This window comes from Rattus norvegicus, chromosome 20 (assembly GCF_036323735.1).
Source record: "Rattus norvegicus strain BN/NHsdMcwi chromosome 20, GRCr8, whole genome shotgun sequence".
Classification (NCBI taxonomy): Eukaryota; Metazoa; Chordata; class Mammalia; order Rodentia; family Muridae; genus Rattus; species Rattus norvegicus.
This window is the reverse complement of record NC_086038.1, coordinates 12,133,960-12,147,278: the sequence shown is the minus strand read 5'-3', so window position 1 is coordinate 12,147,278 and position 13,319 is coordinate 12,133,960. Positions and strand designations below refer to the sequence as shown.

Here is a 13,319-nt window from a genome sequence, read left to right as displayed (position 1 = left end):
CCTTGCCCGCCTGTGATTGGTTTTCACGTGCTGAACTGTTCCAGAACCCAGTCTCACATGGCAAGAGGGAATGGTGCTCACTGGTTTCTGCTCTGTTTTGTTAAGAGTCTCCAATGCTGCTGTGGAGGATCTGATAACAGCTGCCACCACAGGCATTCTGAGGCACGTTGCAGCTGAAGAAGTATCCATGGAAAGGCAGAGGGTAGAGGAAGAAAAGCGTCGGGCTGAAGAGGAAAGGTGAGTATGTCTTGTTCCCATAGATAGATGGGCATGGAGGTCAGATTGCACCAGCCCTGACCCCTGACCTCTGACCTCTGATTCCCCTCCTGCCATCTGACCCTGTTAGGCCATTCACCACCCTCATGATTTGAGATTTGACTAAGGGTGTGTGTGTATGTGTGTGTGTGTGTGTGTGTGGTGTGTGTGTGTGTGTGTGTGTGTGTGTGTGTGTGTGTGTGTGTGTGGTGTGTGTGTGTGTGTGTTGTGTCGTGTCTATGTCTGTGTGTGTTGGCGGGTGGATGGCATATTAATGTGAGTGCAGGTTCCTGTGGAGGCCAGAAGAGGGCGTTAGGTCCCTGGAGCTGCAGTTATAGGCAATTGTGAGCAGTGTCATGTGGGTGCTGGGACCTGAACCTGTAAGAACACTATACATTCTTTTTTTTTTTTTTTTTTTTTTTTTTGGTTCTTTTTTTCGGAGCTGGGGACTGAACCCAGGGCCTTGCGCTTCCTAGGCAAGCGCTCCACCACTGAGCTAAATCCCCAACCCCAACACTATACATTCTTAACCACTGGACCATCTCTCCCGTCCACATCTATTTTTATTAATTTTTTTACCTCCCCGCCCACCCCCTTTCTTTATTATTCCTAAGTATTATCTTTGCGCTTTTTTTCTCTTTACTTCTAGGTTGAAGCAAGAGAGAGAACTGATGTTAACTCAGCTGAGCAAGGGCCTGGCCGCAGAGCTGACAGAACTCACGGTGACAGAGTGTGTGTGGGAAACCTGCTCCCAGGAGTTAAAGTGAGTGGAGTACTGTGTCCTGAATGTCACTGTGGTAGGAGGAAGGAGGGACTGTGGCCAAGCTGGTTGTAATGTATGTATGTATGTATGTATGTATGTATGTATGTATGTATGTAAGTAAGTAAGTAAGTAATCAGGGTCTCCATAGCCCTGGCTGTCTGTACACAAGCTGGCCTTGACCAAGCTCAGACATGCAGGCCTGGCTTCCCAAGTGCTGGCATTAACGGCTTGTAGACAGCCAAGAGTAGCACGCTGTTCTGATAGAGAGGCCCTCTGCCTCAGTGTCCTTGTCAGGAGGCGTGAGATGTGTCTGTTGGCAGATTTCCTAGAGAGCCTTTCTGTAGCGGGCCACATGCCATTGTTCTTCAGGTAAGGGAGCCTTTCTAAAACTCGTGTGTTAGGCTTCCTCAGCCTTTTCACTGAGAGCTTTAATCGTTTCGCTGTTGCGCTTCAGGAAAGAAAGCCTACTGGTCGTGGAGGAAGTCTGCCATTGTGTTTATGTCTACTGAGAGCAGGTGAAGCTGGCGGGCCACAGTGCACAGCACAGTCCACCACACAGAGGCAGAGCCTTTTCAGTCGATGGTTCCTCCTATTCCTGTCAGGAGGGAGCCTGCTTCCCTTTGCTCTGAGGAGGAGCTCTCACAAAATGATGGCAAATGTCTGTTCTCTGCGGCAGGGCACACTTGTAGCTCAGAATGGCCTAACACTATGTAGTTCCTGTTGGGCTTGAACTTGGGTTATTCTTTTATGCCAGCCTCCCATGTACCAGATTAACTCAGTATATAGTTTGTTGTGTTTTGTTTTCTAAGACAAGATCTCACTATATAGTCCTGGCTGGCCCTGAACTCACTTTTTCAGGCCAGAGTAGTCTCAAACTCAGAGAAAGCCACCTACTTGCCCCTGCCTCCCGGGTGCTGTAATTAAAGGTGTGTGTCACCATGCCAAGCTAGTGAATTTATTTTTAAAAAATAAAAACCCAGGGCTTGATGACATGCGAGATAAGTGCCTGCAGGTCTAGGTATTGTAGAGTTTGCTCTCTGTACCTCAAGGCTGAGTTACTGGGAATGAATCTCCCCTGTTTATGGTTACTTCCATTTCAACTTGATAGTTTTTCTGCTGCTGCCTTGTTTAATAGAATTCTTTTATTTAAAAGTTTCTTTTCCAAGGTCAGAGAGATGGCTCAGTGATTAAGAGCGCTTGCTGTTCTCCCAGAGGTCCTGAGTTTAGCTCCTAGTATCTACAGTGGGTGCTCACATAACCCCACCTCCAGAGACTCTGAAGCCCTTTTCCGGTCTCTGCAGGCTCCCAGCACAGGAAGCATACACACCTGCATCACGTGACATTGTTTCTCTTTGTATCTGGGTACAGCCATACATGCCTGTCATCTGGATACTTGTGAGGCTGAAGGAGAGGAACAGGTTTTAGCCACCTCAGGCTACAAAGCAAATTCTGGGCCAGCTGAGCCGTCAGCTGTCTTTGAAAAAGAGAAAAGTCTGAGATACTGATTTATCTGAGGGCAACCATGATCTGACCAGAGGAAGCCATTCCTAGTAGCCACTCGTGTTTATCGTGTGTGGATTGTAGATAACACATACTGCTGGTGAGACTTTGGAGTGGGCTAAGTAGTCATTTAAAAATAAGAGTTCAGGGGTTGGGGATTTAGCTCAGTGGTAGAGCGCTTGCTTAGCAAGTGCAAGGCCCTGGGTTCGGTCCCCAGCTCCGGAAAAAAAAAGAAAAGAAAAAAAAAAAAAAGTTCAAAGGCCCTATTGCCAAGCTTAATGGCCTGGATCCCGTCTCCAGAACCCACCTAGTGGACATTGTCTGTAACCTCCACCTGTACCCATGGTGGGTGCATTGGAGGTAACACTCCCCCCCCAACCCCCACCCTGCACCCACCTAACAGAGTAAAGTTTATGTGTGGAGGCTCCGAGTGTGGGCTCTTGTTAGGTTCAACTGCTGTGCTCAAGTGGTGCTCTCACCTCAGGTTCCTGGGTATTAGGAACAATTGTGAGTTACAGCTTTATTTCTGGATTGTTACAGCGGCCTGTTTGGACTTGAACTGGCACCCCATATGACATTTTTCTGTTCTCTTCCCAGGTTTCTGCTTTTAAGTAAAAATAAGTCTTGAACTTTCTCTTACAGTGGAAATGTTATATGTTATTACATTTCCACATGCCATCAGACTCCAGCTTTTTCTAGGGGGGTGCAGCAGTCAACACCAGACCTTACACATGCTTGGCAGATACTGTCGTGGTTTGGTTTTCATGGCTGTGATAAAGGCCATGACTGAGAAGCCTTACACTGCTCTGTCACAGCTCATCACTGAAGGAAGTCAGGACAGGGACTCAAGGCAGGAGCTGGAACAGAAGCCATGGAGCGCTGCCTGTTGGCTAGTTTCTCGTTTGATTAGCTTCCTTTCCTATATACCCCAGGACTGCTTGCACAGTAGTCCACCAGCCCAATTGGGCTGGGCCCTCTCACATCAATCATTAGTCAAGAAGATGCCTTACAGACTTCCCTATCTCGGCAGTCGGATGGAGATGTTTTCTCCATCGAGGTTTCTCCTCCCATAGAACTCTAGCTGTGTCGAGTTGGTATACCAGATTCCCGGCCCAGACTCGCTCTTTTAAAGCAGCTGCTTAAGTGTCCGTAACCTTTGGTGTAGCTGTTTCTGTGGTCATCGCCCTCTATTCTAGGAGTGCAGTAGAGACAGACCAGAAGGTCCGCGTAGCCCGCTGTTGTGAAGCCGTCTGTACACACTTGGTGGATTTGTTTCTTGCTGAGGAAATTTTCCAGACTGCAAAAGAGACACTCCAGGAACTCCAGTGCTTCTGCAAGTATCTACAAAGGTTAGTCCCGTGTTCTTACGGAGAGAGTCCACCCACACACAAGTCTTTTAGCAGGTTCTTTCTACGGGAGCTATGAGTTCATTAGCCAAAGAGGAAAGGCTCACAGATTCATAAGGACGACTATCTGAAGGAGACGTGGAATGTCCTGTATTTGAACAGTTATTTATAGAGTGCTTGATTGTTATCTATTGTGTTTTACTGCCTATATTAGACACAGGGAAATGTCTTTGAATATGTTAAATAATTCATGATGGCTTCACTAACATGAATGGTTCTCTCAAACTGGTATTCTCTTATAAAAAACTGATACTGCCTTTAAAAAAACAAAAACTCAAAACCATTTCTCTTTTAGATTTATTTTACTATCTGTCTTGTATATGGTGTTTTGTCTGCTTGTTTGTATAAGAACCTCATGCATGCCTGGAGACCAAGGATGTGAGAAGAGGTGTCACATCCATTGGAGCTCGACTTAGAGACAGTCGTGAGCTGCCACCGTGGTAGGAATTGAACCTGGGTCCTCTGCAAGAGCAATGAGTACTCTTGACCACAGCACTAACTGCTAATCATGATTCTTTATGATGGCGTTACCTCGTGGTAACTCACTGTGAGCTGAAAATGCATTTACTACCCCTGCCCTCCCCGTACCACAGCTCAGCCACAGGATGCACTCAGCAGCAGGGGGATTGCTTTCTTGGCTGCCTGGGTAGTAGGTGTAGAAGGTTTTCTCATGATATTGAGAAAGAATTGTATAGCATATCACAGGTCTAGGACAAACCTTCTTAATGTGGGGTTCTGTAACTGACTCTGAGGGTTGCAGAAAAATAAAATGACAGCACTATTCAAGGTTTCTGAATGTGCAGTGACTAACGGTCAGTTCACAATCAAACGTGTGAGGAACCTGAGATCACGTTTGGTATCGCTCGCTCCTCTGCCTGTGACACTTCACTGTGGCTGTACATAGCCTGTGGATTCTCCACCGCTGTGCCATCATACCAGTGAGTGAACATTGTCTGTGACTCAAGACTGGTCTTTCTATGGAGGACCTGAAGTCCCTTACTATTCAGACAAAGCTTTATGCTATAGGAATAAACTAGTTTAGTTAGGGAAAACACAGAATCTTGACTATTTCCTTAAGGATTAATCTATTATTTTGCATGTGTCGGTGTTCTTCCCGTATGTGTGTCTGTGTGCCATGCGTACGCAATGCACAGATAGCTAGGAAAGGTCAGAGGAAGACTCTGATTTCCTAAGACCCGAGTCATAGACTGTGGGAGCTGGGAATTGAACCCTGGTCCTCTGGAAGAGCAGCCAGTGTTGTTAACCGCTGGGCCGTCTCTCTGGCCCCTGAGAAGCTCCAGAGCCATAATATTTTAGTATCCTTACCCCTCAGCGGCTGTCAAAGTGCTACAACTGGGTCACATTGTGTTAGACAAGACAAGCATATCTATGTCCTTAGTATGCAAATTATATTCATATTCAATATGTGATAGTTATATATTCACCAAAGTAAACCTCTTCATAATTTATTATCAGTAAATGTTTGATTTCTATATCTTTTTTATATACTTTTATACCAGGGATTATATACAGATTTCTTGGGTAAAAAAGTGAATGTGAATAGAAAGCAATTTAAAAAATCTTAAGCCAGGAAATTAAATTTGAAGTCCATTTTTTTATGAATTCATATCACTTTGGTAATGTCATAAAGTTACAAAAAAAAAAGTCCAGGTATTAAGTTTGAGTTTCTCTCTCCATAGTAGAAAACGATCAATTTATGAAGAAATACAAACAGTGTGGGTTCAACTAAACAGCGTAGGCCGCTCTAGGTCGGGTAATGGCGAGCGTAGTCTGAGCATGGTGGGAGCACAGAGGTGGTTGTGTGTAGCTGTGGCTTAGCACCCGGTGCGTCACTTCAGCTCACCGTTCAGGCGTTAAGTGTGCCGTAGGGTGATTTGTTTTAAACTGAAATTTAAAGCAGCAACAGTATAAAAAGGAGCACATCCAGGAGAAAATTTTCTAGGACAGACCATCGTCCATTCTTCAGAAGTAGCAGCTACTGCTGCCCTTCTAGAAACTTTACCCAATAGGAGGTGGAGGCTCGCCCTCTGTAGCATGGTGTCAGGTTCTCCTGTTACTGTTAGCTCGGTGTTGCAGTATGCTGTTGGGAATGTCTGTGCCTTAAGGGACTGACCCTCTAGTGACTCACATGGCTTTGACAGTGCCTTAGTGACCTCATTTGTATTAACATGTTACATCTCTGTTCACATGCATGTTGTTGGGACCTACATGCCTGTTTGCTGGTCTAAGGGGTCACTGTATAGTAAATTTGTGTCCAGACTGCTTTTCAGAGATAATTCAGTGTTAGTACTGTTATGTCTGGCAGCTTGGAGCTCACTGCTCTTGTTTTTACTGTGCTCACATTTTGATTGAGATTAATTTTCATTTTAAGCACTCTTGCTGAGAAAAAACTTAAATCGATTGTCAAAACCACACTCCAGGCTGGAGAGATAGCTTAGTGGTTAAGAACATTTGCCATCCCTACAGTAGACCTGTTCCCAGAACCCTCATGGTGGTTACAACCATCCATAGTCATGTACAAGGTACACATATATGTCCACAGGCAAAACACTCACATACATGAAAATAAAATAATCTAAAACATGATAACAAACCTCATTTCCAAATTTGTATACTGGACTTTGTGTTTTTTCCCTAGTGGATGAGCCTTAAACACACTATCCCATAATGCTTTGCTATCTGTCCTCTAGGTGGAGGGAAGAGCCTTAAACACACGGTCCCATAACGCTAAGCTGTCTGTCTTCTAGGTGGAGGGGAGCTGTCGCAGCCCGAAAGAAACTCCGGCGTCAGATGCGGGCCTTCCCTGCAGCACCGTGCTGTGTGGATGTGAATGACCGGCTGCAGGCATTAGTGCCCAGTGCAGAGTGTCCCATTACTGAGGAGAACCTGGCCAAGGGCCTTTTGGACCTGGGCCATGCCGGGAAAGTGGGCATCTCCTGTACCAGGTCAGTCCCAGTGGCTTGTCCCCAGGGCTCCATGCCTGGGTGGTTATAGCCTAGGTTAGACTGATGACTTTGTGGATGAAGACGGGTAGAGCCGGCAAGTACAGACACACATAGGAATGCATCTGGAAGGTTGTTTCCTACAGTTCTGAACGTGGACTTGGCCACCACTAAGGGGACAGACTCCGGTTTGTGACCTTGAAGAGCTAGGTTCTGTTGAGACTGAACGATGATCCTCAGCCTGCCCTGACTCTGCTTCCCACTGTGCTTCCTTCAGATCCACCCCCATCTGCTCTGGCGGCACCCCTTCTTCCTGTGTCCCCCCCAGCCAGGCCCTCCCTGCTGCTCCTTCCAGTCTCCCTGTGTAGTCCCGTTCCCGAGGCCCAAACTGTCCAGTCCTAGCCCTCGGAGTCCTTGCTGTTTCTGTCAGCTCAGTATCAGTGTGGTTTGTAGTTTGTTTGGTTTTGGTTTGTCAAGGGGCTTTCACAGCCCTGGTGGGCAGGCCTTAGGAGACACTGAAGGCGCCAGGCTTACGCCGATGGGTACGACTCTTCCTCTGGTCAGCACAGGAGCTTCTCCCTGAGCATTTTCTCCTGAGGTTTGTCTGGTCCATTAGGTCCCATCTAATGTCATCTTGGTGCCGTATGTAAAGAGGGATGGTAGTCAGGCCCATACTCTGAAGTCAGGGATCCATGGCTGTTGGGACAGGCTGACTTCCTGTTTTGTTTTGTTTTGTTTTGTTTTTTTAAGATTTATTCATTTATTATTATATATAAGTCCACTGTAGCTGTCTTCAGACACACCAGAAGAGGGCATCGGATCTCTTTACAGATGGTTGTGAGCCACCATGTGGTTGCTGGGAATTGAACTCAAGACCTCTGGAAGAGTAGTTGGGTGCTCTTAACCTCTGAGCCATCTCTCCAGCCCTGACTTCCTATTTTTTTGAGACAGGGTTTCTCCGTGCAGCCTTGGCGGCTGGGCCAGCCTTCAACTCAGATCACCTGCCTCTGCCTCTCAAGTGCTAGGATCAAAGATGAGCGCCACCATACCTGGTGTATAGGCACGTTCCGCGAACCACTCTAGCCACCACGGGAGTTCTTCTCACAGAGGCCCCTCTCCCATGAGGGCATGTTCTGGGAAAGCAGGGATTTTGTCTGTTTCTCTTAGCCGGCCCACAGTGAATAGTGCAGCAGGTACTTGATGGGGTTGGAAGACTCGTTATCTTATCAGAGTCTAAACATTCTCCCCCCAAGGAAACACTGAGCCATTACTTTTCACCCAGAAACACCAGGAAATACTGTTTCTTATTTATTTTAAGTTTTGGTTTTTTTTTTTGTTCTTTTTTTCAGAGCTGAGGACCGAACCCAGGGCCTTGTGCTTGCTAGGCAAGCGCTCTACCACTGAGCTAAATCCCCAACCCCTATTTTAAGTTTTTCATACAGTATATTTTGATTGTATTCCTTGCTCTCCCCTAACTCCTCCCAGATTCCTCACCTACTCGTGTTCTTTCTCTCTTACAAGTGAAAGATAACGATAACAAAACAAAGTCCATGGGGTCTGTTTCGTGTTGGCCAACTACTGCTGAGTGTGAGCGTGCGTGGTCTGTAACCCACTGCTGTATAGGGAAGGGGATACAACCAATCTCTCTCTGTGTTTGGGAGTCACCTCTTGTAATCCTTGTGTCTTTGTCATTATCCGTAGGTTGAGGCGGCTTAGGAACAAGACGGCTCACCAGATGAAGGTCCAGCACTTCCACCAGCAGCTGCTGAGGTCAGTCAGTCAGTCTCACTGTTTAAATTGTTCTTACCCGGGTACTGGTCGTTGGCTCACCCCTGGCGATCTGTCCCTTCCAGTAATGCTGCCTGGGCACCTCTGGACCTGCCATCCTTTGTGGCCGAGCACCTCCCTGTGAAGCAGAAGCGAATATTTTGGAAACTGGTGCTGGTGCTGCCTGATGGAGAAGAGCAGACTCCAGAGAGTCCTGGCAGGTCAGAAGTTTCCCATGTGGGGGGATGGATACCGTTCTGGAGCAGGACTTCTCTATTGAGAGTTGCAGGCCGGCAGGATTTTTGTGGGGTGTTTGTCTCGTGTATGTGTGGACATTAAAGGTTTAATTCATGTCTCAGTGTATTTTGCTCATGGTATTTATTAGATCTTATCGTTTTCCCATATACTTGGTGTTATTCCATAGAAGTCCAGAACCTATGGCGTGGTATCCTCAGTAGTATCTGGCCAGCGTGTGTATTTATGCACCTTGTGCTTACACTGCCACAGAGGCCAGAAGAAGGCATCAGGTCCCGTTACAGATGGTTGTGAGCCACCATGTGGTTGCTGGGAATTGAACTCAGAGCCTCTGGAAGAGCAGTCAGTGCTCTAACCACTGAGCCATCTCTCCAGCCCTGGTTCACAGTTTTAAATCTCATTAGAATGAGCCAGTTCCGTGACTGTCCTTTCCACTTACTGAGATAAATAACTGGAAGAGGTCCAAACTCCATCTTAAAATAATAACCTGTTTTGTGCAGGTGAACTTCACAATAAGATCTGGTGTCTGGGACCCATATGGTATTTCTCTTGTTTTCCTGAAGATTTCTGTAAGTCATTTTAAAATTAGACATTCCCTCAAATGTTACTTCTTTCTTCTACAGAATACTAGAAAATTGGTTAAAGGTCAAGTTCACAGGAGATGGCAGCCTGGTGGATGACACACGAGATAATGCTGGTGACATCCAGACCCTCTCAGTCTTTAATACACTCAGCAGTAAAGGGGATCAAACAGTTTCTGTCAACGTGTGTATAAAGGTGAGTGACAGTCACTTCGTGTTATCTCTCATCCGATGTCACTGAAATTATAAAGGTATTTTTTACAATACCTTTTCTTGGTTTAGTCCCTTGCCTGACATATGCCCTCTGGATGGTTCTGAAGAAAGGACATATGGGGGGGGGGGGGCAGGATTTCTGATTCCCTTCTCTCCAAAAGTATACTTAACTTATCCCCCTGCCCCCACTCTCTGTCTGTCTGTCTGTCTCTGTCTCTCTGTCTCTCTCTGCTTTTTTTTTTAAGATTTATTTATTTTATATGCATACACTGTCGTTGTCTTCAGACACACCAGAAGAGGGCATCTGTGAGCAGCCACCATGTGGTTGCTGGGAATTGAACTCAGGACCTCTGGAAGAGTGGGGCCATCTCTCCAGCCCCTCTCTGCTTTTCTTGTTTTGTTTTTGTTGGCTTTCTCTTTGTATCCCACACTGCCCACTGTCCTAGACTCACTCTGTAGACCAGGCTGCCCTTGAACTCAGAGATCCACCTACCTCTGCCTCCTGAGTGCTGGGGGAATGGTATGAGCCACCATGCCTTGCTCAGCGTGGTGAATGGAACCCCGGAGCTGTCCTGGCTGAGGCAGACTGTCTGCTCTGCCTTGTCCTCTGGTACAGTCACTCTGACATCTTCGATTTGCTGCAGGTGGCTCGTGGCACCCTCAGTGACAGCGCCCTCGATGCCGTGGAGACACGGAAGGACCTGTTGGGAGCCAGTGGGCTCATGCTGCTGCTTCCCCCCAAAGTGAAGAGTGAGGATGTAGCAGAGGAGGATCTGTACTGGCTGTCGGCTTTACTGCAGCTCAAGCAGCTTCTCCAGGCCAAGCCCTTCCAGCCTGCCCTGCCACTGGTGGTCCTCGTGCCCAGCTCCAGAGGAGACTCCACGGGGAAGGGAGTAGAGGACGGTGTGTGAGGGAAGCCTCATTGCTGACCCAGCACCTTTAAGAAGTGGGTGGGGCTTGGGCATGATGGCTGGCAGAACAGTGTGGGGGACTTTGGGGACTAGAGCCTTATTTGTTCTGTCTACAGCGTAGAGGGCCAACGACCAGCTTGGGATGTGTCACATGTGCAAATGAGTATTATTACATGGGCCTTCCTGTTTCTCTTAAAGGTCTGATGTTACAAGATTTGATTTCAGCCAAGCTGATTTCAGATTACATCGTTGTTGAGATTCCTGATTTTGTTAACGATTTACACGGCACAGTGAAGGTAACGTTTCATCCTTTTAGAGGTCTATCAAGGCCCTTTGTGTTTTCTTGAATTTTATGTAAGTGGTTGTTATTGTTTGGATCTCAAGCTTGCTAGGCAATCAGGGTCACCTAGAAGTGAAGCTGCCTCTCCCTCTCTGTTGGGAATATAGGCACGTGCCGCCCTCTCTAGCTCAGATTAGTGATTGCCATTTTATATATATCTTTAGAAAGATACCGGCAGGAATAAATAAGTTTTTTGGCTTTGCTTTTATGAATTTAAAATGACCATATCTTACATCTGAATGTCAGATTTACCTAGTTATTTTTTTAGAATTGTCGCTTTTACAAAACACAAAGAAATAACATTACCGAGATTTCCTGAAAAGGTTGCTGAAAGTGGTTTAGGAGAGGAAGTGTAGGGATTCTATCTGTCCCAAGGCTGTAGCTCAGGGGTACACACCCTTGACATTAGAAAGGTCCTGGCTTGTATCTCCAGCACTAGATGAGACCAGACCAAAGCCGCACAGGAAGAGGTAAGGCAGGGCGTGAAGAAGCTTCCTGGTGTTCAGTGAAGCTGCTCCTTCTAAGGTGGTGTGGCTCTGCTGCCGTGGGTGGCGAGGAAGACCTCTTGAGGTCCTTGGTCCTTCTAGGAGCCCTCTGCAGGCTCCACTTAGTGGTTAGATGAGACTCATGGGACACCCTTGGGTGCTTCTGTGAGGCACGTCTGCAAGGCTCTAGAAACCCAGATGGAGGGCTTGTGCCTGAGAGTTCGTTCTTGGGCATTTTCCTATACAACAAAGGGCAGAGTGCTAGTTTTAAGCCCCTTTAGAAAACTACATTTTTTTTTTTTTTCGGAGCTGGGGACCGAACCCAGGGCCTTGCGCTTCCTAGGTAAGCGCTCTACCACTGAGCTAAATCCCCAGCCCCGAAAACTACATTTTAAAATGAGTGTGAATTGTTTGTGCAGACCTCTCCTGATTGTCTTGTTCCCTCAGGTTTCTGGAGCAGTCCAGTGGCTGATCTCCCGGTGCCCTCAAGCCCTAGACCTTTGCTGCCAAACCCTTATTCAGTATGTTGAGGATGGGATCAGCCGTGAGTTCAGTGGTCGGTTTTTCCACGACAGGAGAGAGAGACGCCTGGGCAGTCTGGCCTCCCAGGAGCCTAGCGCCATTATTGAGTTGTTCAACAGTGTGCTACAGTTCCTGGCCTCTGTGGTGTCCTCTGAGCAGCTGGGTGACATCTCCTGGCCTGTCACGGAATTTGCTGAGGTGGGAGGCAGCCAGCTACTTCCTCACTTGCACTGGAACTCACCAGAGCATCTAGCTTGGCTGAAGCAAGCTGTGCTTGGGTTCCAGCTTCCACAGATGGATCTTCCACCCCCAGCGGGTACGTAGCTCTCTGAGGAAGGAGTAAAGGGCTAGCCTCCTGTTGTCTTGTTTTAGAGACACTGTACAGGGAGGGGTGTGTCCCAGTGTGAAGTCTACAGTTCACTTCTACTGTGCACCTGTCTGCATCAACTGTCAACCTTTGGGTTTCTGGGTTGGGATAAAACAGGATTTTCTGGAGTTGGAACAGTTGTCCTTTTCCCCAGGACAGTCCTGAGACAACTCCCACAGGTCCCACTTACCAGAAGAGATAGGCAGAGCATGAGGCTTCTGTGACTGTCTGAGCTGCTGAGTCTGCTGGTCCACAGCACTTATGTTAGTGTGTGTCAGTGTCCTTTAAAGCCTCACTGCTTACCGTGTGGAGAGAGGCCTGTTGTGCAGACTCCACAGGTAGCCAAGGCTGACCCAAACCTGATGCTGCAGTGCCGCTCTTTCCTCTCTGTGGCACTGGGAGGGAGGGAGCCTGCTCAGTAGCTGGCAGAGCTTGTGGCCTTACACACTGAGGAAGCAGAGCCTTGATCACAGTTCGCGCTCACTGATTGTTGGTCAAACCTGTAACTTCCCTGCAGCCCTCTGGCTCCCTGTGTGTTCCATGGTGATCCAGTACACGTCCCAGATTCCCAGCTCGTGCAGGACACAGCCTGTCCTGCGGTCCCAGGTGGAGAGCCTGCTGTGCAGAACATACCAGAAGTGGAAGAGCAAGAGCCTCTGTCCAGGCCAGCAGTCGGGGCCTTCTGTTGCCGAGATCCCGTGGGATGACATCATCACCTTATGCATCAATCACAAGCTAAGGGACTGGACGCCCCCCCGGCTCCCCGTCACATTAGGTGGTTGTCTTCAGTGTTTGGGGGCCGGGCCCTCAGGAGACGTCTCCTAGGCTAATTTTACCAGAAGAGGAGGTGGGGCTTTAGTAAGTTAGGTCGGTAGGTTATTTGTTTTAAATGGGGTCTCATTGTGCAGCTCTGGCAAGCCAAACAGGCAAAGCCATCTCTGTTCTTTTGTTAAAATTAGACCAGGAAAGTCTTAGAAACTTTGTGAAGCAC

General features: G+C 47.6%; 1 protein-coding gene across 2 annotated transcripts in view; it reads left to right on the top strand.

The window, feature by feature from the left end:
• Positions 1 to 13,319, top strand: part of Mcm3ap (minichromosome maintenance complex component 3 associated protein) — a 37,592-nt gene that overhangs the window by 17,373 nt on the left and 6,900 nt on the right. For both annotated transcript variants that reach the window (NM_001106382.1, XM_006256294.5), the window contains 11 exons: positions 106 to 237; positions 905 to 1,018; positions 3,715 to 3,867; positions 6,693 to 6,890; positions 8,589 to 8,657; positions 8,741 to 8,875; positions 9,533 to 9,686; positions 10,348 to 10,606; positions 10,813 to 10,910; positions 11,887 to 12,277; positions 12,846 to 13,103. In NM_001106382.1, coding sequence (NP_001099852.1) covers positions 106 to 237; positions 905 to 1,018; positions 3,715 to 3,867; positions 6,693 to 6,890; positions 8,589 to 8,657; positions 8,741 to 8,875; positions 9,533 to 9,686; positions 10,348 to 10,606; positions 10,813 to 10,910; positions 11,887 to 12,277; positions 12,846 to 13,103 — 1,961 coding nt within the window. The remainder of the gene's footprint in view (positions 1 to 105; positions 238 to 904; positions 1,019 to 3,714; positions 3,868 to 6,692; positions 6,891 to 8,588; positions 8,658 to 8,740; positions 8,876 to 9,532; positions 9,687 to 10,347; positions 10,607 to 10,812; positions 10,911 to 11,886; positions 12,278 to 12,845; positions 13,104 to 13,319) is intronic.